This window comes from Bacillus rossius, chromosome 14, assembly GCF_032445375.1.
Source record: "Bacillus rossius redtenbacheri isolate Brsri chromosome 14, Brsri_v3, whole genome shotgun sequence".
Taxonomy (NCBI): domain Eukaryota; kingdom Metazoa; phylum Arthropoda; class Insecta; order Phasmatodea; family Bacillidae; genus Bacillus; species Bacillus rossius.
The window spans coordinates 44,925,094-44,951,664 of NC_086341.1; the positions used below are offsets into that span (position 1 = coordinate 44,925,094).

Genomic DNA, 26,571 nt, shown 5'->3' on the forward strand with positions numbered 1-26,571 from the left:
GGGTTGTTAAAGAATAAATTGAATTAAAGTGAAGTGTTAAAATATTCTTGGATATTGTGATTAAAGGGCGAAAGTAAAAAAAAAAATTAGAAAAATGAAATTTCTGTAGTCATGAAAAATGTTTTGTGTCGTACAATCTCAGTACGCCGCAGTTTATCAGCTACCGAAGAGAATATGAAACGAGATTGTAATTTAATGGCAAACGTAGTAAATATAACGCCTAAAAAAAAATTCTGTAGTTGTAAAACTATTGAGTTACGCTTAACCTCATATGACAAGATTTATAAGACTACAAAGCCAAGTTGTATTTTAACGATATTCTCGAATACTTCAAGTTAATGAAAAATTAATCGAAAGTAACTTCTAAAAAACTTCTGGATACGCCATGTTTCGTTAGCTCTCCAAAGGATATCATAATCAATTGAAGTAGATTGTGGGCTGGCACACGAATGTTCTCGGAAATAATTTTTTTTGTAGTTTTCTTGGTTATAAAGAGTATTTTCCCATCGATTTATGTTTATAGAACGCATTTTACTATATTAATAACATAATGTTTAAATTTTTTACGACAGTACAATAGTAAGAAGGTTATATGCAAGCGTGATATTCAATAACGTAACAGTACAATGAATGTGTGTTCCATTTGTGTAGCTGTATTACAGACGTTGCTCTACGGTTGTGAAATGCGTGCTCTAGTTACATCCAGATAAACATAGTTTAACATTTGTTCTTCAATAACATACATCTTTTTTTTTTTTTGGATGTGTGTTTACTGTTGTATTTTAACATTAAAAAAGGACTTAAAACCTTTTTTCCCCCTCTTCAGTTGGGATGTCAGTAGATTAATAAGATGCTATGAAATATTCGGTATTATTAATATTTTATCTGTAAGTTGAAATTTTGCAATGTTAAAAAAAAGAGGTCAGAAAGTTTTACAATTAATTATAATTTTTTTTTTAATTATTTCTTGCAAATTATAACACTTAAAAAAACCAACAGGTATAACAATGTATCACGTAAATATTGAATCGTATTGTGATAGTACATAACCACGCAAAGTTAAAAATAAAAGAGATGGAGTTGTAAACTGCCTGTGACCACTTCGCCGCTTGGAAGAACGCCCCAGCAATGTTTCAGTTGAATTAGACGCTGCAGATTGTTGAACTCGCACGCCGAGGTCATCGTGTTTGTCACGGAGCTTATAAAAAAGGGCATGATGATGGCCGCTGTTATGACGAATGCGACAGCGGCGACAATGGCGCGAGGTGAGTGCACAGGAACCATGCCGTGCGGCGGACAGCGACCTTGAGGCGCAGGGTGGCAGGGTGGCAGGGGCAAGTAGCGAGGGGGAGGGAATGTTTGTCCCGCGCGTCAGGCCGGAAGTGCGGGCGACAGCGTCACGTCCTGGTGGCAACTTTCCCTCCGCCCGGGGAGTCGCGGCGACTCGCATAATGCCCGCTTCCCGCCCGAGCGGAGTGGACAATGGCCGCCGCGGCCTCGGCGGGGGTGTTCATAGAGTAGCGATAGTCTGTAGAACATGCTCTCCATAGAGTAGCGACAGTCTGTAGAACATGCTCTCCATAGAGTAGCGACAGTCTGTAGAACATGCTCTCCATAGAGTAGTGACAGTCTGTAGAACATGCTCTCCATAGAGTAGTGACAGTCTGTAGAACATGCTCTCCATAGAGTAGTGACAGTCTGTAGAACATGCTCTCCATAGAGTAGTGACAGTCTGTAGAACATGCTCTCCATAGAGTAGCGTCAGTATGTAGAACATGCTCTCCATAGAGTAGCGACAGTCTGTAGAACATGATCTCCATAGAGTAGCGACAGTCTGTAGAACATGCTCTCCATAGAGTAGCGACAGTCTGTAGTTCATGCTCTCCATAGAGTAGCGACAGTCTGTAGAACATGCTCTCCATAGACTAGCGACAGTCTGTAGAACATGCTCTCCATAGAGAAGCGACAGTCTGTAGAACATGCTCTCCATAGAGTAGCGACAGTCTGTAGAACATGCTCTCCATAGAATAGCGATAGTCTGTAGAATGTGTGTACCATAGAGTAGTGGTGGTCATAGAATGTGTTCACCATAGAGTATCAATGGCCATTGAACGTGTTGGCCATACAGTAGCGATGACCATAGAATGTGTTCACGATTCAGTAGCAATGGCCATAGAAAGTGTTCACCATAGAGAAGAGATGCCATAGAATGTGAGTACCATAGAGAGTATCGATGACCACTGAACGTATCCAACATAGAGTATTGATGATCACTGTACGTGTCTCCATAGAGTAGCGATGGCTATAGAATGTGTTCACCATAGAGTAGCGATGACCATAGAATGTGTTCATTGAGTAGCAATGGCCATAGAAAGTGTTCGCCATTGAATAGAAATGGTCACTGAACGTATTGGTTATACAGTAGCGATGGCCAAAAAAACGTGTTCATCATAGAGTAGCAATGACAATAGAACGATTCTCATCCCCTGTGCACGGGGCCAACTGTAGCAACTATAGATATAGAGCGCTTTGTGCTACTATGCACCGTGCCAAGATATACATCATTGCATATAAAGCTGGTGTTGAATTCAGAGTCCCAATATGAGTTATTAAGATATTTGCCGTATTTATAAATTTTATTTTATTGATGCTGGGTGTTTGTAGACATATTTTACAGGAATGAAATAAGTAAAACATACCTTTTAAAGCAGTTTTAAATAAACAAGCTACGATTATTTCTAAAGGAAAAAAAATTGCCTGGTATTTTTCAGCACACATCCTTAATGCTGATTGGTGCAAATGAAACTGACACGTGTTTTTGCAGGGCGACGAAAATTCTTCCAGGCTCTACGGAGCTAACCCCAGCATAGGCTCTGGCAATAAACAAAAGCATTTCCAGACATATGTTCAATTACTTTTCTGTCTTATCTACATGCGCTGCATATCAACATACTGTTAAACCTGAATTCATATACACCTTGTTTCTAAACTTACATAATGTCTTCGCTGTAAATACTAAACTGGGAAAACTATACTGGAAATCCGCGAAATATGATTGGAAAAAAAAAGTTTAACGACGCTCAATTATTAACCAGTATGGAGCAGTTGAAACTGATTTTCCAGTGAACTGCCACTGATCTGCTATAGTTTGATAGATAATTATCTATATAGCAAGCTATTTTACAGCTGTCAAAGCTAAATGTTTGTACAAATATTTACATGGGAATAATTTTTTATTGAATTTTTTTTAACTAAGCTACTTTGTGTAGTACTTTTTCAATATTAAAATGAATGCTTCTACATGCCACATAACCTATATTTGGAAACTAATCTTGCAATCAAAATTAGGGGACTGGGAATGTCACTATAATTAGCCTGTACCTATACTTACCCAATGCATGTGCCTATATTTTGCCTGTACCCACACTATCTTACTCATTGCGCGTGCCTATATTCTGCATATGCATATTTTTCCTTGCTCTATCTATCTTTTGCCTGAGCCTATATATTGCTTATGCCAACCTTTTAAGTTTGTATCAGCTCTGGCAGGCATTTTAATGATATAAAATTACATATTATCAAACTTGTAGTTGCCCGCTTAAAATTACAAGTTACGTGTTCCCGGTGCACCGCGCTGGTTACGTTTCAGCGGCTGACAGGACTGTGTGTCAGTGAGGCGGGATGATAAGCGCGACGCTCGCTGGTGCTTCTAGCGCGGTGTCTCCTCTGGACTGGCGCGCAGTCTTCTCGTCGTCACATGAGCGGTGACCGTAACATTATGTGGCCGAGAAATTAAGATAAAGGTGTAATGCAAGTCCCACAAGTGCTTTCAGGGAATCAGTACCGGTTGTTTTACGCCTAAAAATTACTCTGAAAACATGCATTTTAGCCATTTTAACTCTTATAAAAATACAGTTTGAAAACTTAATCCGAAATCAAAAGTACTTTTCGGCCCTCAGCGAACTATTAAATGCTTTTCGTAAACAGACCCTCCACTGGGATATCTTGAGTAGTTTTGAAATCGCGTTGTTTTTCCTGAAGCTCTGCACACCGTATGTGTGCCCGGGTGGGCGGGGGCCTTAATATGCGACTGAAGCAACACCCAAACACCCACAAACATAATTGCCCAACTCGGCCTCGACTGCTTCGCTATCTTCAATAATATTTACACAGCCGCAATCTAATCATTTTTTACGGATGCTTCCATGTCGCGATAAAACTGTTTACACAAATACAAAAAGCTTGGCAACTTAATGCACAAATTGATGTTTCTTAGATCACGCTCCAAGGTACAACAACAAGACGGAATACAGCCTCACATACCAAAAAGTGCGTCTCTGGTCCAAAATTGTTTAGCCAGCCTTGCAACGAAAAGACTGAGCTCAAATACAATGCTCATAAAACAGTTAATAGGTTAGTTAATCAGGATGGGCATGTGAGTAATCATTTATTTAAATTCTCTGACCTAAATTATATATTTTGGCTATTCCCTGATTTTTCACGGAATTATCAATTTCAAGATTTTCCTGTTTTGACCGGTGCTAGACATCGCAACCAGGTAAAAAATTGCCTTTTTTATTTACATATTTGTGTGTCTGTGTGTATGGTTTTTATACAAATATACGGTTTCACTCCAAGCTGTTGAAATTATGCACTCTCTATCTTCAAAAAATTATCTACACGTTATTTGGAAGAATAAAATATATTTCCCTTCCTGCCCCTTGAAGCATAATTATGGTAGTTAAAGTAGGAAATGTTGCACAATAAAGTTCAAAATAAGAGAAAAATTACGGTCTACATCTACGGACTCTGCATTCGTGTGTACTTTGCAATAAGACAAGTTGCTGAATGTATAAAAAATTAATGTTTATTTTTTTTTTAGTTTTTTAGCTAGATATAATTTACAGGTTTATTCGAGTTTGGTCAAATTTTGCACAACTGACCTTGGGCCAAAATAAGAAGAAAATCACTGTCTACCTGATATTTAAGGGAGAAAAAAAATCCTCTAAATTGTGCCTCTTCACTCTGCGTAGTGCCTGGGCATCGCCGGATCCTTCAGACTTTACATAATTAATGATATGTAAATACAAATAACATTGTGAAAAATAATAACAGAGTGTTTACGAATATCCGATCAAAACAATGTCAGGACTTTTTCACAACCTTTAAATAAAATGTTTTTATGAATCTTACATATTACGAAACACGTTAGAAAACTAAAACCTTTTCAGAGATAGTTTCCGCCTGATTTAGTGGACAGTCTCCCACTATTATAATTTAAGGTGCGTCCGTAAACTAAAGTATAGTTCGTACCCTCTTCTAGAATAAAACATTAAGGAGTTTTCAAGGATCCCCTCAAATTCATTGGCTTCAGCACTATCCAGAGGTAGAAAACTAGTATTTGCAATATCCTAAAGTTCTTTGAAAAAGTAACAATGTAAAATAGTATCGGTCCAGAATTATCTCTAAAACGTATATCTAACTCAAGTACAATGTCCGCTTGAAATCTGCAGCTCTTAACAATTAGATCACCAAGTATGTTTACATTATAGTTTAAAGGCGAGATGCAAAGTACAAAAAAATTAAACTGAGCGTAAAATGTTGTTTGTTGCAAAAGAACATTAAAATGCCCACATTCATCCATTACTTACAAATAATCAGTCTTTGCTAACGAGATTTTTTTAAGAATGCGCGGTAAATTTGAGGAACTTTTAAGGGCTCTTATTCAATGAAGAACAAATAAAGGATTTTTTTAAAAAGAATATTAAGGGGCGCATACACGGTTTGCAAAGTTTCTGGAAAACAACGGGACCTGAAAACTGCTCAAGATATCCCAGTTTACGAAATAAGAATTCGCTGAGGGCCAAAAAGTAGTTTTATTTCCCGATTATGTTTTGAAACTGTATCTCCGCCAAATAATGTAACGGTCACCGCACTCACTAACACAAACACCACGTAGGCAGGAGGGGAGGACACTCACGTAGGGCTATGAGGAGGGTAGGGCACTCACGTAGAGGGGAGAGGAGGGGGGACCCACACACAGGGTGGTGAGGATGGGAGGGCACTCACGTAGATGGGAGAGGAGGGGAGGACACTCACGTAGGGCAATGAAGAGGGGAGGGCACTCAAGTAGGGTGGCGAGGAGGGAGGACAACTCACGTAGGGCGATGATGGAGGGTGGAACACTCACGTAGGGCGGTGAGGAGGGGGGACACTCACGTAGGGCGATGATGGAGGAAGGGACAACTCACGTAGGACGATGAGGAGGGGGGACACTCACGTAGGGCGATGAAGAGGGGAGGGCACTCAAGTAGGGTGGAGGGGAGGGCACTCAAGTAGGGTGGCGAGGAGGGAGGACAACTCACGTAGGGCGGTGAGGAGGGTGGGACAACTCACGTAGGGCGATGAGGAGGGGGGGACACTCACGTAGCGGAGAGAGGAGGGAGGGGGAGGGGGGACAACTCACGTAGGGCGGTGAGGAGGGTGGGACACTCACGTAGGGTGGTGAGGAGGGTGGGACACTCATGTAGGGCAGTGAGGAGGGGGGACACTCACGTAGGGCGGTGAGGAGGGTGGGACACTCATGTAGGGCGGTGAGGAGGGTGGGACACTCACGTAGGGTGGTGAGGAGGGTGGGACACTCATGTAGGGCAGTGAGGAGGGGGACACTCACGTAGGGCGGTGAGGAGGGTGGGACACTCATGTAGGGCAGTGAGGAGGGGGGACACTCACGTAGGGCGGTGAGGAGGGTGGGACACGCATGTAGGGCAGTGAGGAGGGGGGACACTCACGTAGGGCGGTGAGGAGGGTGGGACACTCATGTAGGGCGGTGAGGAGGGTGGGACACTCACGTAGGGTGGTGAGGAGGGTGGGACACTCATGTAGGGCAGTGAGGAGGGGGGACACTCACGTAGGGCGGTGAGGAGGGTGGGACACGCATGTAGGGCAGTGAGGAGGGGGGGACACTCACGTAGGGCGGTGAGGAGGGTGGGACACTCATGTAGGGCGGTGAGGAGGGGGGACACTCACGTAGGGCGGTGAGGAGGGTGGGACACGCATGTAGGGCAGTGAGGAGGGGGGGACACTCACGTAGGGCGGTGAGGAGGGTGGGACACTCACGTAGGGCAGTGAGGAGGGGGGACACTCACGTAGGGCGGTGAGGAGGGTGGGACACTCATGTAGGGCGGTGAGGAGGGTGGGACACTCATGTAGGGCGGTGAGGAGGGTGGGACACTCATGTAGGGCGGTGAGGAGGGTGGGACACTCATGTAGGGCGGTGAGGAGGGTGGGACACTCATGCAGGGCGGTGAGGAGGGTGGGACTCTCATGTAGGGCGATGAGGAGGGGGGGGGCACTCATGTAGGGCGATGGGGAGGGGGGGGGGGGCACTCATGTAGGGCGATGAGGAGGGGAGGACACTCACGTAGGGCGGCGGCGGCAGCGGCATGATGTGCTGGTGCGACAGGATGACGTGGCGCAGGGTGCCGTTCTCGTCCACCACCTGCTGCACCATGTGGCCGGGCGGCACCTGCACTGGCATGGCCATGGGCGGCGACGAGTTGGACGACACCATGGGCACCGTCACCGGCCCTGCAACAGCCGCGACCACCGCCACGCTCAGACTCCGCGACCACTCCGACCGCTCCGACCACTCCGACCACTCCGACCACTCCGACCACTCCACGGCCGGGTGCAGGGACTCCAGTGCGTTTGGGATTGAAATATTCAGTCATTTCATTTGTGGTTCTATTACCTATAGCAGCGGTTCACAACCTTTTTTCCAGCTGGCGACCCACCTTTTCTTATCGGAATACCTCCACGGTCCATCGGTCCATGGTGGAGTAAAAAAAAAACCTTATTTTTTGTAACGTGTCCTTTCCTTATGTATGTAATTTACCATTATATATGTATGCATGTTTTTTTTTTTTAAATTCTGATTGATTATTTATAAACAAATTGTGTTCTGGTTTTAAAATGGTTGACAAAATATAAGTACTTTGATTTATTTAAACATAGATATGTGTTTGCAATATATGCAACAAGTGGTTTCGTACTCACTAACAAGTGTTCCTAGGTGAAGATAAAAACTACAATTATAAAAGTACACAAAGACCATTTTAATTTTTCAGACAAAAAGTCACAATGTTATCACAAAATATCAGTATGTAAAATCTCTGTTTTAAAGTAAGAAAACAATCATAACACAATTCGATTTTTTTCGATTTTTCTTATCTTTTCTGATGATTTATTCGATGGTTTCTGATAGTTTTAGGATCGAGTCGCAACCCACCCTTCTATAAAAAAAAATGACACAGCAACTGAATTGCAAACATTGTGAAAATATCTAGAATACGCACTTTGATCAGAGACTGAAATTACCAGACATTCACGTAATTATGTGCATCACAAACGTCAGCTTTTTATGTTCGTCGTCACGTTAGCAGGTGTTTGAAAAATACAATCGCGTATCGTGGCATTTTTTTTTTTTTTTTCCTCGATACATCTCGCAGTCCTGCTTACCAAGAACCAACTGCCTGCCCCGTAGTGTAGGATCACGGGTTTGGGCTAGTAATATTTTACCAAATAAAATAATGCAAATGCACTCTAAGGGGTCTCGGGTCTGCGAGAGACGTTGAGACGTTGGCTATTTGCCGCTCAACACTACCTGAGAAGGCAATCACGTGGTCATCACAATTCCCCGCTGCTAAGCGAGGCCAGTTTTTGTTTTGCTTCTCTCTCCCTCTCTCTTTCTATCTCTCTCTTCCTCTATCTCTTTCTCTCTCTCTCTTTCCCCCCTCAAATGACTGTAATTGCTGGCGGGGAAGGTGAAGCAGACGATACCAAAAGGAAATGGAGGTAGTCGTTAGTACCTCCATAGACACGAGATGGCATGTTTCAATGTTGAAAAGCTCGTATTGCTTAATTCTTTTTTTTTTTTTAAAAAAAAAAAAAAAAGCCTGATGAGAAATATTGTGAAATTTCAATAAGCAACCCGCAGTTGGGACTTCTTGAAGTTACGAATGTTTTTTTTTTTTTTACTTAGATGACATTGTATGTGGTTTTGAAATTACGGTTACGTGTAGCCATCCTGTTGTAATTTATTCCATAGGACTAAAAAAAAAAATCATGTTTAGATTGGAGTTTACCCAACACATTTACCTATTTTAAGATCAGGCAATTGGTTAATTTTGCATTAAAATAATAAAAATAAAATAATAAAATTACTGGAGTGATGTTATAAATACAGTATAAACACAATCTAATAAAAAAAATTAAAACAAATACTTGGTATATAATTGCAATATGAACACGTGTATGAAATTAATTATTTAATTCAGTAAAAGTAATCGAGATTAATTTTAATTAACAATTAAAATCAATAAACAGGCTGAATGTTTATTCTAATTAATTATAGCTATTTATTAAATAATGAAATAATTTGTAATGCAAAAAAAATCATACACACGAGAACATAACCTCACTTAAATAAATACACTTGAAAAACATTATAAACATGATTTTTATTACTAATATTCACAATAAATACATGTTTTTCATTATATGTAGGTACCAGTATCCAATGTCAATCACTAAAGTATATGATTTAAAACAGGGGCGCAACAACTAAATTTTCAAAGGGGTGGCAATATACCTTTTTATAAAGAATCATAGATCCCTCCTATTGAAGCGGGGGGTCCGGGGGTCCTCCCCCGGAAAAAAAATTGTATTTGAAGGTGGAAAATGGTGCTATTTAAGCAGTTTTATCATCTAAAAAATTGATTACACAGCACTTTCTTTGCCTCCGTTTGCCCCCACTTCAAAGTTTCAGAGGGGGGAAAAATACCCTTGCCCCCCCCCCCCCCCTGTTTGTGCGCCCCTGATTTAAAAGCATATATAATATTTATTTGTATGAAAAGATTTTTTTTCATCCTGTTAAAAATTATTGTCCCTGGTGCGCGCACATCGTAACTTATTTTTTTTTTTCGAAGCGCGCCAAAAGAAGAGTACAACTCCAATTGTTTTTTTGGGACCGTACAGTCTGAACAGCAAGCGGCGAGCTTCAGGGAAGGTCAGGGGTACAGGAAGGGACATTAGGCACCACGCCAATCAGGGGCCCCAGCAGCCAAAGACTTTTGGCGCGGACGATATGGCCATAGCGCCGTACTTTTTGCACCGACTACACACTACGTGAGACATCCTTCATTTTCGTCTCCGGTGGTCGCACCAAGCACGGCTTGGTGACTGACATAATGGAACGTCACACTCTGCAGACAGGGGCGCCAAACCCTTGGTAAAGAAGCGCCCCCCCCCCCCCCCCGCAAACTTCCAGGGGGGGGGGGAAAGGGGGGGTTGTCTGTAATGTCGGTTTACGGACGATAATTTTACGTGATAACGTCATAAGAAAACACTGATGAAAAATTGCATACTTTTTTAATTTTCAAATATTATTTAGTTTTTTTGCAAATTTAATTTTAAATAATTTGTTTAAATATAATCACGAACAATTAGTTAAAAAGCCCGCCTTATCCTGCTCGATATTATAGAAGATTTTCTCGCACGGTGGTTGGCCGGTTCTTGCACGCTCGGCTCAGGCGGAACTGATCAATGAGTCGTGCTTTTTCGTACGTGCAGCCGGCGTTCATCAATTTATAAGACGTTATCACGTCAAAAAATATTGTGCAGTCAGGTGTTTTTCTTTAAAGAAAATTATTTAAAAGTAGAACTTCTTTAAAGTATAAAAATTTTTGCTCCTTCATTTCTGTTGCTAAATATTCACTGGTTGGAAAATATTAAAAATATCCCATACCCCCAGGTCTAGTACCCCCCCCCCCCCCCAAAAAAAGCTATCATGTGGGAACAAACACATGGTGTGTTTGAAATTGATAGTCAAACATATTTACCCGCTCGTTCCGGAAAAAAAAACTTTTTCTTAAAATTTAAAATACGTACGTGCCTTTGAGATGTATCTAAGACCATATTTATGAAATTAAAAAAAGGGGATATTTAAATCAATTGTACTATAAATTCTAATTTATTTCGTGGCAGTAGCGCGCATTTTAATGAACAAGTATAAAACTATCACATTTAGCGCCGAACACTACATGATCTAAAAGTTTAAATTACTACACCAGTTTCGTAACAAGTAACTCTAAGAAAACTTTAAAACTATAAAAATTAAAGAATCAGTTGGGTTGATGTTTTGGTAGCTTCCTATTGTTTATTCTCTTTGTTCCTTCCCCGACTTATTTCCACAGCTGGCGTTGTTACGGATAAGTTGCCCTTAATTATTTTGCGTCTATTATTTGTCTTTTTGCAGACAATTTTAAATGAATCAATAATATAAACTATAGTTTATAAATCACTTCAAATAATTAATTAATAACAATTCTGTATTTATCTACAGCACTGAAATTCTTACATTTCCGGTCTTTTTGGAAACCCACATTTTAACTGATTACGGATAATGCCGTGAAAATAAAGAATTTTTACCACAAAGTCTTTTAGCTCTAACGTTCTTGCTAGGATTGGAAAATAAATTTGCTTTGGATTTAAATATAAACTAACTTTTTTAAGTAGGTAGGTACCTTAAAATTATAAATCTAAATTCTTATTAAAATTACACAACTATAAACAATTTTCCAAGTTACATCATGAATGTATTCAACTTCCGAGGGCAAAAACGCGAATTTGTGAAAGCATAAAGCTTGGAAGGACAGTATCTTCTTAACGATCACTAGGGTCAGGCATTTTTCGCGAATAAATCTGAACGCCCACTAGACTGCAACAGTGTATACTCGCACCAGCGGTTTCTTCCTTGTGATTGGCGGCCGTCGGCGAGAGAAGTCGATGCCTCTTTGACCGAGCCACACAGGACGTGCTTTGCTTCCACCCTCAATAGCTGTGATTGGTAGTTTAACAATCGACTTGTGCCTGAAAACAAACTCACAAACTCACCCAATCACGAAACACAGACGATGCTACAGTGTTTTAACTTTCAGCTAGTCTCGGAATCTTTTCGCGAAATATACATGCCTAGGGCCATGAAAATTTCGCGTAAAGATCCCGAGAGTAGCTGGAAGTTAAAACACTGTAGCATCGTCTGTGTTTCGTGATTGGGTGAGTTACTTTGAGGTGCGTGTCGATTGTTACAACAACCAATCACAGTAATTCAGTGTGGAAGCAAACTCGTCCTTAGTGGCTCGTGCAAACAAGGCAACGACTTCTCTCGCAGATGGCCGCCAATCACAAGTAAGAAACCGCTGGTGTGGGTATACCTTGTTGCAGTCTAGTAGGCGTTCGGATTTTTTTTTTTTTTCGCGAAAATTTCCTGCCTCTATGCATGGCCCTAACGATGACATCCTGGTGAGACACACAAACACGTCAACTCGACCGGATCCGAAGGCGGTGACGTGAAACTGCTGCAACGGCACGCAAGGTCGACCTCCGCCGACCTTCACTTGTTTACTTCGGCCGCGCGTGCCGCTCTCTCGCGAGGTTCGCGCACAGCCGGGTTCGCGAAGTGCGTCACTCGTTCACACGACTCGTTCATCCCAGCCCTTCGCCCCTCGTCCGAGGAGAAGCCAAGACTCGAGTTTACTCACTCAATCATCCAATTATCAGCAGAGACCGGAAAAATTCGTGAGTTCATTCCGCAATAGGCTAAAAGACAAATAGTTATACCTCAGTGCTGCCTCTGCTATTGGCTCACAACTCACCTGGATGACTCTGGGCCAGTGAGAAACACCCGACCAAAGCTTTATCGTAAAAAAAGGCTGCTACGTTGGGACGTCTCACAAGACAGCAGCCAATGAGTGGGTGGCATTTGACCGAGTGTACGTAGAACTATGGAGTTCATCCTACAGGTCATTTAACCCGCGAATTTTTCCGGTCCCTAATTATTAGAGACCTGAAAAATTCGCGGATTCAATGACCTCTAGGATAGCCTCCATAATCCTCTGCATTTCTCAAGCAAACACGCGTGTTCATTGGATGCTGACTTGTGAGGCGTCTCCACTGGGTAACTTGTGATTCGATGATTCTTTGGTCGATGGTCTCTCACTGGCCTACAGAGATCCAGTTAAACTGCGAACCAATAGCAGATCCAGCAGAACTGTACACATGTTTGAATTTCAGCCTATCACGAAATGAATCCGCGAATTTTTCCGGTCGCTAACAATCTTACATTCAAACAGGTTAGTTGGAGCTTCATCCGTCCGAAGACCGTGGTCTGAAGTGAAGCCGCCTTTTAATGTGCCATGTTTATTTCTGTAATTCGCGTACCAACATGGCAATAAATATCACCCCCAGCTTACAGGTCTGTTGTGAAATATGTAAACATATATATATATATATATATATATATATATATATATATAATCGTGACATTTTTTTATATTTTTTTTCTAAGCAACTTCGGGTATGAGTGTGTATGTAGTTTTTAGTTTCATGGTCCACAGACCCTAAAACCATCGTCAACTCAAAAATTTACATATATTTTTTAGACACCTATATAAAGCATATTTTTGTGGACACGATAACTACAATATTTTTTTTCACAAATCACTTCCAAACTGATAGATATAATATATACTCATGGAAAATGTCGGTCGAGTTCGTTAATGGGCAATCCTATATCCGACCAAAGGGAGTAGAAATGGGGGAGGTTTTTTTAAAAAAAAAAAAAAACAGAAAAATCACTGTAACTCCCATAATATACATTTCAAAGTATTATAACTCTTAGGGGTAGTACCAAAAATGTTTGTCTAAATGCCTTTTTGATACGACCAACCATAACTGCAAAGGATGGGAAAAAAAAAAGTGTTGGAGGACAAAAAATATTCGCAACTCCCTTACTAAGAACACTATAGAACCCGTTCAAATTATTTGTAAATGGTATAATTTACAAGAGACTAACACCGGATAGCTCCAAGATTTTTGAGTGTGAAAACCTCGCGTTGTTTAAATACTAGTCCGATTGATGGCAGACGGATTGCCCAGCATGAACATTGTAGCCGTTTTAATACATATGTACGGGCATGCATATTTCGCGAAAATATTCCTAGACTGCTGTACCATCGTCTGTGTTTCGTGATTGGGCGAGTTTCTTCCAGGTACATGTCGAGTGTTACAGCACCAATCACAGTAACTCAGTGCGGAAGCAAACGCGTCCTGATTGGCTCGGTCAAATAAGGCAACTTCTCTCGCAGACGGCCGCCAATCACAAAGGAGAAACCGCTGATGCGAGTATACCTTGTTGGAGTCTAGTAGGCGTCCAGATTTTTTTTTTTTTTAAGCGAAACATACATGGCCCTATACATATGGTACCAATAATTAGGGACCGGAAAAATTCGCGGGTACGATGACCTGCAGGATGAACTACACAGTTCTATGTACACTCGGGCAGATATTATCCACTCATTGGCTGCTGTCTTGTGAAGGTGTCCCAATGTAGCGGCCTGTAATTCTATAAAGCTTTGGTTGGGTGTTTCTCATTGGCCCAGAGTCATCCAGGTGAGTTGTGAGCCAATAGCAGAGGCTGCATTGGGGTATAACTATTTGTATTTTAGCCTATCGCGAAATGAATTCGCGAATTTTTCCGGTCTCTACCAATAATATATGGCAACGAATATAACTTGCTGTTCTCTTAGAAAAACTTTTGAATTTTTTTTTTCAGATTTAAGGGGGGAAGTCAACCTCCAGTGCTTCAAATTTATTTAAACGACGTTAATCGTGCGACACTATATATTACATCATTTAACGATTTATCTATAAAATATCTCTGCAGTCACACTATCGCCTGTGTTGTTAGTATCGAGATGTCGGGCACTTCCCCAGGCGCCCCGCCCGGTGGGATTGGGTGGGGGGGGGGGGGTGAATTGTATCCCCTCGGACAGGGTACCTTTTATAGTTGTGGTGGCGATAGTGCAGCTGGGTAGAAACTGGGAAGGTACCCTTTCCGATTTCTCAAAATGTTTTAGTTCTAATGCAAATATGGACTGGAAAGGTATCCCCTCGGAAAGGTTAGGTTAGGTTAGTTTAGTTTAGTTTAGGTTAGGTTATTATAGGGGATAACTTTCACGATTTCAAAGCAGAAAATAATATTCATTTGAAGGAATCGGAAAGGGTACCTTTCCAGTTTATTTTCTGCTGTGTAGTTGTACAGAAAATCCTGAAAGGTACCCTTTCCGAGGGGATACCTTTCCAGTGCATATTTGCATTAAAAACAGAAACATTTTGAGAAATCGGAAAGGGCACCTTCCCAGTCTCTACCCAGCGACACTACCGCCACCACAAGTGTGAAAGGTACCCTGTCCGAGGGGACACACTCCCGCGACTACGCTGCTAGTGCGTGTGGCCGCCGCCAGAGACCGCCAGCCACTCCGGGACAGCACACGCCACACGGCGATAACCTTGACGGGCGGGAGACAATGTCAGTGTGTCGAGAGCTGTTATCGGCGTGTTTGCCGGCGGCCGGGCGGACGACCTGATAACACGCAGCTGCGCTAACGACCAGCACAGAAGCGCGCATTCCACAGCTGGTGGATGCCGCCGTTGCGTCAACCTTCACAGCACCGCACTAGCCCATACACTTCCGGGAAGCCAGAAGGACTTTTCACAATGACGCGATCTGGCGACGCGACGTAGCGAAGGCAGCGACGTAAATATATGTCGGCAGCTAGTGCACTTCATAATAGCGCGACGCGATCGCCATGCAGCTGGCGAAAAAAAAAAAACCGAACGAGCCTGCACTCTGCTGGGGATCTTTTACAACATGGTTGTAAACAAAAGTTTTCGGCGGTAATATTCAGATTGTTGTTGTTATTATATTTGTACACTGACTGACTGACTGGTAGAAGCATTTAATTATATGGATAGGAATCGCGAAGCCCGTAATATTCATAGACGGAGAGTACTAGATGTGTTGTTATTACTAAATAATAACAAACGATGGCACACAAGGCCAACAAACGAAAATAGATAAGCACAAGGAGATTATCACAACCTAATCTCCGAAATGCGACTAGGAGATGAAGGTAATCATTTAGTCTTCATGAGAATGTCTCCAAATCAGTTTGATGCATTACTGCATATTGTCGGGCGTCAAGCTATTTGCGATTTCTAGTCAAGCATTATTATTCTCCGTCTGATTACAATATTTGTTACTAGAAACATCGTACAAACACGGCTTTTTCTGAACTTCATCAATCAGAAGCTCATCAAAACTCATTTCAACTGAACAAAATCCACGTGTTGTTTACTAACATTACTTAGATGCATCAATACATCGTTTCTTACCTCTTGTTTTCAGTTCTTCTTTACCACAATCTTGTTTCTGATTGGCTGTTATTTCTGACGTCATTAGCGACATCGCCGAAGCGACGAAACAGCCTCGTCGCCAAGTGAGCTGTCGCGCATCGCGGGCGATGTGGTTGTGATTGGCTGGTTTGGTATGACGTCACGTCACATCGCGTAGCATCGCGGTATTGTGAAAAGGGCTTAAGATGTACATCAAGTTCTGTCCCTGCCCGAACACGCCCGAATATTCACCTTCGGCCAACCTCGGGTTTATTTATATCAATTTATATTTCTCTGTTTATTTTAATGTAGCTATACAAACCTAACTAACCGTCCATAGTGTTCTAAAGTGTTTTAACGTAGCTAACCTAACCGACCACTTTTAATATTTGAATTCATTTTTCCTGCGCAAAAATAAAACAAATCCCGAGGTTGGCCGAAGGTGAATATTCGGGCGTGTTCGGGCAGGGACAGAACTTGATGTACATCTTAGGCTTCTCATACACTTCCTACTTACAGCACAACCCTACAATCAGCAAGTAGAAGACAGCGTGTCTTCGTCATTCCGGATGAAACCGAAAGAAGCCATTTTGGGTTCAATATAATAATTTTCTGCAGATTCATTTGCAATGGCATTAAACTGCTTCCTACTTACAGCACAACGTATCTTCGTCATTCCGGCTGAGACCGAAACACGCCATTTTGAATCCGATAAAATAATTTTCTACCGATTCATTTGCAAAAAAATTTGTTTTCGTTAAAGCATCTCTAATAGCATAAAACTGAATCGCTATCCGCGTCTTTTTCGCTTACTTCTTCTAAACCACGCGATGGAATCTGATATTTTTTCCACCATCGTTTAGAGAAAAATTTCCGGAAGGTTTGTGTGTATAATACCTACATCCATATTAAATTTAAAGATAGTAATGAAATATCTCTGTTTGGTAATGAAGTCGTAAAAAGACGCTTTTAGGGCGCGTACATGACTTACGCTAAATTATATAAAACGGATACTTCGAACTAATGTACTACAGAATTGTCCGTTTAAAAAAAACCACAGAAAAAACCGCGATAGCATAAGTCTTATCTTTCAAGAATAACCTACAGTTACCATCTTTCAAAATTGGTTCAAAACTAATGAGTTTTTTACGAAGCTATTTTGACAGACATAGTATATATCCTTATCTAATTTAATATTTTAGTTACCTTGGGCGTTTGGTTTAGATAAAACGTGTCCTTTGCACCGTATCACATGCAATCCATTATTTTGATTCCGCTGATTCCGTTAATTCCATCGGATCTACCGTTTCAATTTAAACGACTTCGATTCCCATTAAAACTGTCGTTTTCGATTACAGTAAATAAAGTGCAGGTTCAAACATTCAATGTTGCATGAATAGATCTGAGCGTTAGAGTGCTTTTCACGTGGACTAGCTATATGTGCCCCTTTCGCGTGTGACTTCTAAACAAAATCTGTTAGTGTTTTCCCCTGGAAAATAGCAGCCAAATTGTTTGCAAATAAATTACAATTAGTCATAGGCAGCAAGTGTTAGTAGGTATATAATTATTGAAAACACCGGACACGTACGAAAACTTAATACTTACTTTCTTATTAAATATAAATGACGTCACATTAGCATATTACATCCGTGCGAATCCGGGATGGGTCACTAGTTATATATCATTGACTGGAATAATAATACTGCGGATATACTTACAATATATACACGTCTGTGTGGATTTCTTGAACAAAGGCACAATTTAAAAATTAAATTATTTAAATATATATTGCATAAAAACCGTTGAAACCAATATCCCTTGAATTTATGTGAGATGTCTCCAGGTCTAAACTAAACTAACCAGCGACCTATTAATATTAATTTCTGCGAGTAATAAAAATCAATGCACGTTTTACAAGCAAATGTGCGAGGTTGCTGGTTGGAAAATCGATCAACAATCCAGATACATGTTATCTGTGGTGGTTCCCCCCCCCCCCCCCCCCTCTTCAAAAAATTCACTCCATACACAAGCTAAGATGGTTGGTTCCATCATAGAGTTAGGGATTGTTTCTTAGTAAGCGTATTGGCTGACACCTCCCTGATCACCAACCCTTAATGTGTACGTGTGTGTATGTGTGTATGTGTGTATGTGCGTATGCGTGCGTGCGTTCCGATTAACGCAAATTCAACTTACTTGCAAAACGTTAATTCCTGGGACTTCTCAAAAGGTTTACTGTATCAGAGTTTCACCGAGACACGTGTTTTGACAGTAGTATTGGTAAATAAGCCACACAACGTTAGTGCCGAAGACTTCTGCTACTGCGCAGATTTCGTGCGTGTTTTGTCTCCTTTATCACTTCGGGGGGATTTTCCCTTGGACGGTGTTGCGCTCTAGCGGCGCCCCGCGCAACCAACTGCAACTTGGAACTGCGCGCCGGCCGAATTCAACAGAGCCGCGTGTCGGAGCTCTATTAAGGCCCCTGCCCACCCGGGCACACACACGGTGCGCAGAGCTTCAGGAAAAACAACGCGATTTCAAAACTACTTATGATATCCGAGTGGGGTCTGCTTACGAAAAGCATACTGTATAGCCTCTAAGCGCAAGGCTCTGAACTGACGCGCAGTATTCTCGTCGTCACAGGACAACTGTGAAATTTGAACGGTGGCCGTAACATTACATGGCCGAGAAATGAAGATAAAGGTGTAATGCAAGTCCCTTAAGTGCTTTCAAGAATCTGCACTGGTTGTTTTGCCCCTAAAAATTACTCTGAAAACACGCATTTTAGCCATGTCAACTCTTCTAAAAAAATAAAGTTTAAAAATTTAATCCGAAATCAAAAGTACTTTTCGGCCCTCAGCGAACTCTTAAATGCTTTTAGTAAGCAGACCCCACTCTCGGGTATCTCGAGTAGTTTTGAAATCGCGTTGTTTTTTCCTGAAGCTCTGCGCACCGTGTGTGTGTGCCCGGGTAGGCAAGGGCCTCAAGCTATGTCCTCACGGGAAGCCTAAGATGCACATAAAGTTCTGCCATTCCCGATTACAACCGAACAATTCACCTTCGGCCAACCTCGGGTTAATTTATATATATATATATTTATATTTCTCTGTTTATTTTAATGTAGTTATACTAACCTAACTAACCGTCCATTGTGTTTTAAAGTGTTTTAATGTAGCTAACCTAACCGACCACTTTTAATATTTGAAATTCATTTTTTTCTGCGCGAAAATAAAACAAATCCCGAAGTTGGCCGAAGGTGAATTGTTCGGGTGTAATCGGGAATGGCAGAACTTCATGTGCATCTTAGGTCTCCCATGTCCCACACTCGTGCGCTTCCGTGTTCCACGAGGTGATGCATCGCAGCGCCAGGAGCAGCGCACGTCGGGAGACACAGTCAGCTCCACGGAGGCCGTGCCGTATCTGCGAGGGACGCGCGTGTATGGCGACGGTCGAGTCACCGGTCCACTGCCTCTTTTCGCTTCCGGCGGGGAAGCCCGCACGTTTCCCTGTGTCCACGCTAGTCACAGTCTACATTCAAGACAGGGGAAGTTTAGTCATGAACAGGGGCATGCATATTTCGCGAAAAGATTCCGAGACCAGCTGAAAGTTAAAACACTGTAGCATCTTCTGTGTTTCGTGATTGGTAGGGGACCGGAAAAAATTCGCGGGTTCAATGACCTACAGGATGAACTCCATAGTTCTACGTACACTCGGTTAAATGTGACCCACTCATCGGCTGCTGTCTTGTAAGACGTCCCAACGTAGCAGCCTGTGATTCGATAAAGCTTTGGTCGTGTGTTTCTCATTGGCCCAGAGTCATAAAGGTGAGTTGTGAGCCAATAGCAGAGGCAGCGCTGAGGTATAACTATTTGTATTTTAGCCTATCGCGAAATGAATTCGCGAATGTTTCCGGTCTCTAGTGATTGGGCGAGTTTGTTTTCAGACACAAGTCGATTGTTAAACCACCAATCACAGCTATTGAGTGCGGAAGCAAACGCGTCCTGAGAGGCTCGGTCAAACAGGGCAACGACTTCTCTCACAGACGGCCGCCAACCACAAGGAATAAACCGCTGGTGAGAGTATACCTTGTTGCAGTCTAGTAGGCGTTCAGATTTATCCGCGAAAAATGCCTTCCCCTAGTCATGAATAATGTTCGCAGGCTTTCACGGCCATTGTTTAAAGTAGCTTAGCTTCTGGGTTGTAGCCGCGTCCTTGGCGAATAATTCACCGACGTTTCGGTCCACATTGCAGTCGCCATCATCAGGGACCAGTTACCTACAGTAAGCCGCGTCCTTGGCGAATAATTCACCGACGTTTCGGTCGACATTGCAGTCGCCATCATTAGGGAGCAGTTACCTACTGTAGGTAACTGCTCCCTGATGATGGCGACTGCAATGTCAACCGAAACGTCGGTGAATTATTCGCCAAGGACGCAGCTGCAACCCAGAAGCCAAGCTACTTCAAGTTTAGTCATGGCCAATCCCCACTAGCCTCATGATGCATGCTACCCTTCCCACATGGTTGAAACCCCGCATGACAAGGCGTTTAGGCTTAGGCCTGAAACGCATAATGCTCTTAGATCCGCGATCCAACGATCTTAGTCCAAGAACGATCTAAGGATCATTCCTTCAGAGGAACGTTCTCCCAAAAGTTCCGGCAACACGTAACTGGAACTACTCGATCAGCGACAACAGGTAGCAGCAGGGTCGAAGAAATGTCAGGTGCATTTCTACTGGTGAGATGGAACGACACGTGTCAATATAATAATCGAGCAAATGGTTAAGAGAGCAACACATACATCACTGCCTCATATTTTGAATTTGTGTTTGTTACTGACTAAAATTATTTCAGTGTTATAAGGTGTTATTGACTACCACTTCAGTGTTATGAGGTGTTACTGACTTCCATTTCAGTTTGATGAGGTGCTATTGACTACCACTTCAGTGTTATGAGGTGTTACTGACTTCCATTTAAGTTTGATGAGGTGCTATTGACTACCAGTTCAGTGTTATGATGTGTTATCGACTTCCGTTTCGGTATCATGATGTGTCATTTATTTCCGTTTCGGTGTTATGTGTTATTGACATCCACTTCGGTGTTATGGGGTGTTACTGAATTTCGTTTTGGTGTTATCACTGACTTCTCCATTTCGGCGTCATGGACTTCCATCTCGGTGTTATGAGATGTTACTGACTTAAATTACGCCGTAACTTGTGTTCGCACAGTGCGGCCCCCAGGCATCGCACGCCGTACCAGCGAGGCAGCTCAGGCACGCCCGTGGTTCCCACGACGAGAACTGGAGGACGGTAGTTTATGGCGCGGCCGCCAGGCAGGCGGTGGGAACACCCCCTCCCCCTCGCCTTCCCCCCGCCTATTCCCACGGACCAGCGCGCTCAGCTGCGGGCGAGAAACTCACCGCTCACACAACACACAAACTGCGTTCCACGCCCCACGGGGAAACATTTTGTCTCTATACATTCTGTACATTCAAACAAATATTTCGCAGTAGGGAAGATACTGTTGACCGAATTAAAAAAAAATTAAAATCATGTCGGGTGTAACCAGGGGCGCAAGAGCTAAATTTCCAAAGGGAGGGGGGAGGGGCAATATACCTTTTTATAAAGAATCATAGATATCCCCCTTATGAAGCGGGGGGTTGGGGTGGGGGTGTCCTCCCCCGGGAAAATTTGTATTTCAAGGTGGAAAATGGTGCTATTTAATCAGTTTTATTATCTAAAAATTGATTACACAGCACTTGCTTTGCCCCCGTTTGCCCCCACTTCTAGGTTTCAGAAGGGGGGGGGGGGGGCAAAATACCCTTGCCCCCCACCCCTCTGTTGTTGCGCCCCTGAGTGTAACAAATCAATTTTGTTACCTACTCATCAAATTCGGTTAGGATATTTTGTTACAGCAAGTAAATAATTGTTTCTCCATGAATATTTGGTTGAATATATTATAATATATTTTACTTATTGGTAGTCGTTAAGCAAATGGCTTTTTTTTTCTTTTAATTATTTAGAGTTGTACAGAGGTTTTTTTAAATTTAAATCTGGGATAATGCTGAAAAAAAAAAACAATTGTAATCAGAAAGTTTCTAATTAATCCTCACAAACTACAATTTAATTTTTTTGGTTGTAAATTAGGCTCTTACCTTTGTGATGTTTCGACGTGTAAACATCTTAGCTCTCGGTGAGGTTATGTTCCCGTATGTATAATTTATTTGCATTATGAATCATTAATTCTACATAAATAATTAAAATTAATAAATCATCACTCAGCATAATTATCGATTTTCATTATTAATTTAATTTATCTCGATTATTAAACTAAATAAATATTTAATTTTACATACTTGTTTACATAAATATGAAATATAATTTTGTTTAATGTGATTGAATTTATACTTTACCAACAGTATGTAGGCTATATCAACCCAGGCCGTTCATTAATTTATTTATATTAATTATTTGCATGCAAAATTCAGATTAATTTGTCATTGCGGTAAGTAAGTATAACTTACAAAGCGCGTACATAGGTACACATATGTAGCCGCTACCCCCCCCCCCCCTCCCCCCACTGAGCCACTCTGGTCGACGGCGCATTCAGCATGCGCGCCCAGACGCCCCGTGTGTCTTCCTACGGTCGCCCGCCTCAACACATCACGTATTCCGCGCCCATACCACACGGGGGGAGGGGGGAAACAACAATCCGCGCTCCAAAGCCAAGGGGGAAATGGCAGGCGTCCAGCATACCCTCTCCCCCAGCCGCGGTTCCTCTTTTCCTCATGCCCCTTTACACGTTACCCCTTAAGGTGGGTTTACGATTGAAAATTAAGAATTAAGACTTAAGACTTAGTCGTGTACTTACCATATGACTCTATGTAAACTAGTGGAATGGTTTATGATTGTCGTGTGTGAATTTTGACGGGTCGTGTGCGAACCATATGATGACTTAAGACTTAACAGAAATGGTTATATTTTATATTTTTCGTTAAGACTTAAAGGAAGCGACCAATCACAACAAACCGGAACCTTTCGACCGGAAGTTTATGTCTTATTATTGAACCGAGCGAGGCAGTATTTTGGGTTAGAATTCGTATATTTGTCATTTGTAATCATCATCCATTTCGAAAAATAGATGTCCCATTTGTCAATAACCTATTTAAAACCTGCTTCTCCGTTTCGAACAATGGCCGACCATGTGTTTTGTGCTGTGATTGGTTAGAATTAACGACTTCTATGTCAATCATAAACTGGAAAATGTAGTTTTGACTTAATCGTATGCTCGATGTTAAGTTATAATTCTTAAGGAAATCAATCGTAAACCCAGCTTTACCCCCTTCACCCTACACCATGAACCTTCCACCTTCCATCTTCGACCTTCGACCTTCCACCTTCCACCTTCAACAGTCTGTCCATAAAATATCATCCCAGAGGTGAGACACAGAATTTAAACTTTAGGTTGGATGTGTGCCGAGGCTAGCTAAGACTAAAAAAAATAATCGTCTGTGGTTCGTGATTGATTGAGTTTCATTCACCAATCACAGTCATTCTGTGCGGAAGCAAGGCGTCCCATATGATAGTTCTTCTGCCGCTGTTGTTCTGTCAACGGTGCATGCGAACAACTTTATGTGGTTGTCACTGCTTTGCTAGCGACAAGGAAGTTGGGAAACCACTTTGAGAACCGCCGAGTTTGAAAACACGCCTCGTGGCCCACACTGTACCGCTGCAATGCGAGGTTTGTTAACCTGTGAAGGAAGCTTGACTTGACCTATATCTCAAGTGTAATTATTCACTTCACTGGGGCTGCGTGCTACAGCTGCGTCCGCGGGCCTCCTTCAACCCAAGGTGTGTCGCCGGCTGCATGACCCCCAGGGGTTTCTGGTGCCTAGACCCGTTCTAGATGTGCGCCACCATTGTGGCTGTGTTTACCTCCGCGGTTCGTCGTTCCATTGTGGTTCTGGAAGGCCAGATGTTTGGACTTGTAAATATTGTGTGTAATTTAGTGTATAGTGTTTGGAAACATTTGAATTTTGAAACTTCCCGCGCTGCTTGCTAGCAGCGCCAAGTTTTTCAAGTTGGCTGCCTGCCGAGTTGGTTTAGCCCTGCAGCTTCCGGCAACGAAGCAACAGTTGTTGTTCAACCATCATGGCGGTAAGTTGTGCTATCGTGCACGATTGCTGCCAATCGAGTTGTTTGCGAGTGCATCATAATTAATTGTGTCGTTTTTATCTGGATTTTACAGTCTCGTGCGTCTCTAGACAAAACACCCGATTCTAAAGCAGACTTCGTAAAATTGATTTCAAAGACCCAACACAGCAGTTCACCACGCAAGTCGCAAATTGGAATTGTTATCACCGTAGAAAACATTTTCTTTGCTATGTTTTCCGTGCATCATATTTCTCGCGAAAGTGACTGAAATTCTCAACTCATGCTTTCAGTTTAATAAGTGAAAAAGTGATAGAAGTAACAAAAAAATCGTAGCTTTCTAAACGCATTACGTCCACCGCTGCAAATACAGAACGCGGAAACGCGAACCAAAACATAAGAAGTTGAAAGTAGTCTTAAGACTTTCGTTGCGTTTTTTTGCGACTAACGCAATTAAAAAGCGGGCACTTGAAAAGTTATTGAACTTTTTTTGCATTGCGCGTTTCTCGTTTTCTTGCGCAGTCTCGTGTTTCTTGAGTAGTTTATAAACGAAAAAGCAGCTGTGACACGTACATAAAAACCAAGTAATCGGTGCCAAAGCGGTGTAATAACTTCCGTCGGTAGCCACCACAGCCGTTATGGTAGTTCGGTAAGTAGGTTGTACACAAAACCATGTGTTCAAGAAGACATTCCTCGGTTTCCCCGAGTTAGTTATAAGTAGGGGCATGCATATTTCGCGAAAAGATTCCGAGACCAGTTGAACGTTAAAACACTGTAGCATCATCTGTGTTTCGTGATTGAGTGAGGTTTTTTTTCCCCGATTTATGTCGATCGTTTTATAACCAATCACAGTAACTCAGTGCGGAAGTAAAACGCGTCCTGAGTGGTTTGGTCAAATATGGCAATGACCTCTCTGGCAGACGGCCGCCAATCACAAGTAAGAACTCGTTGGTGCGGGTACACCTTTTTGCAGTCTATTAAGCGTCCAGATTTTTTCGCGAAAATTTCCTGCACCTAGTTATAAGCTATGTCTTCGCTAGTATATTGGCTGTAGGTGTTGAATTAGACGCGACAGCACAGGATAAGAAGCTTCAAGACGCAAATCACGACACGCTAGAGACAATACTTGAAGGCTCGGGTGTTCTGTGAGCAAGCCAGCGTCTGTCCAACACTCCCCCCCCCTCCCCATCTGTTCCTCACGAGATGTGCGACACGGGATTGCGACAAGTTTGAAACTAGTTGCGACCTATGAATGCAACTTTAGATAAGTCTCCAAGACCATTCCATTTCCCGACACAGTCATCTGTACGCGCATTAAAACTGTAGGCTAACGGAGTCGTGAAACGATCATGGAATTTAGTTTTAAAATAACGGGTAATAACACTACTATATAGAGGCCAAAACGTTTTTTTTAAGTGAAACTTCATTACTATCAAGAAGGGAGGGGGGATAGGTACGTAGCGGAGCATGCTATACGCTAGTTGTAACGGGCGGAAGGGGAGACAGCAGGGGAGAGGTAGAAATGACGCAGCAGTGATGCTACGGTATTCTCGTAAAGCTGCTGGTGTTTGTCTACTCCTCAGTTTTGACGATTGACGCTGCCTTATTCGTTTTATTTAATTTAAATAATCTACAATTGATTTATTCGTGTGGAAAAGAGTTAATGATTTGTGCAACTGAGTTTATAATTTATCATTAATTTTTATGTGGATAGATTGATCGAAAATGAAAATAATTTATCTACATCTATACATAAAAAGGGAAAAGTTCCTTTCACATCTGTCGTGAGTGGTCTCTAGACGCACAATTTTTTTGTTTTAATATTTGTATGTTAGATAATTTGCTTAAGACTTAATAAAAAAAACAGCTAATGCTAACACAATAATAATTAAATGTCATATGTATATTGTGGCCACCACTCAATAAAGTTCGCATTTTTCTCACTGAAGCACTGCTTTTTATTTTGTACGCACTGCTCTGAAACTATGGTAGTTTATGTCATAAATTAATAAACATAGCCTACATTACACCCTGGTAAATTACTCATTAACCGCATACTTCATGACGTTGCGAACACAGCTAGTTGTTAGCATCGACAATCCCAACAGGTGAGGTCAGCGTGACCTGACCA

At 42.1% G+C, this 26,571-nt stretch overlaps 1 protein-coding gene across 3 annotated transcripts in view; it reads right to left on the reverse strand.

The window, feature by feature from the left end:
• Positions 1 to 26,571, reverse strand: part of LOC134538845 (fibronectin type-III domain-containing protein 3A) — a 416,513-nt gene that overhangs the window by 54,888 nt on the left and 335,054 nt on the right. For all 3 annotated transcript variants that reach the window (XM_063380387.1, XM_063380388.1, XM_063380389.1), the window contains one exon: positions 7,424 to 7,590. In XM_063380387.1, coding sequence (XP_063236457.1) covers positions 7,424 to 7,590 — 167 coding nt within the window. The remainder of the gene's footprint in view (positions 1 to 7,423; positions 7,591 to 26,571) is intronic.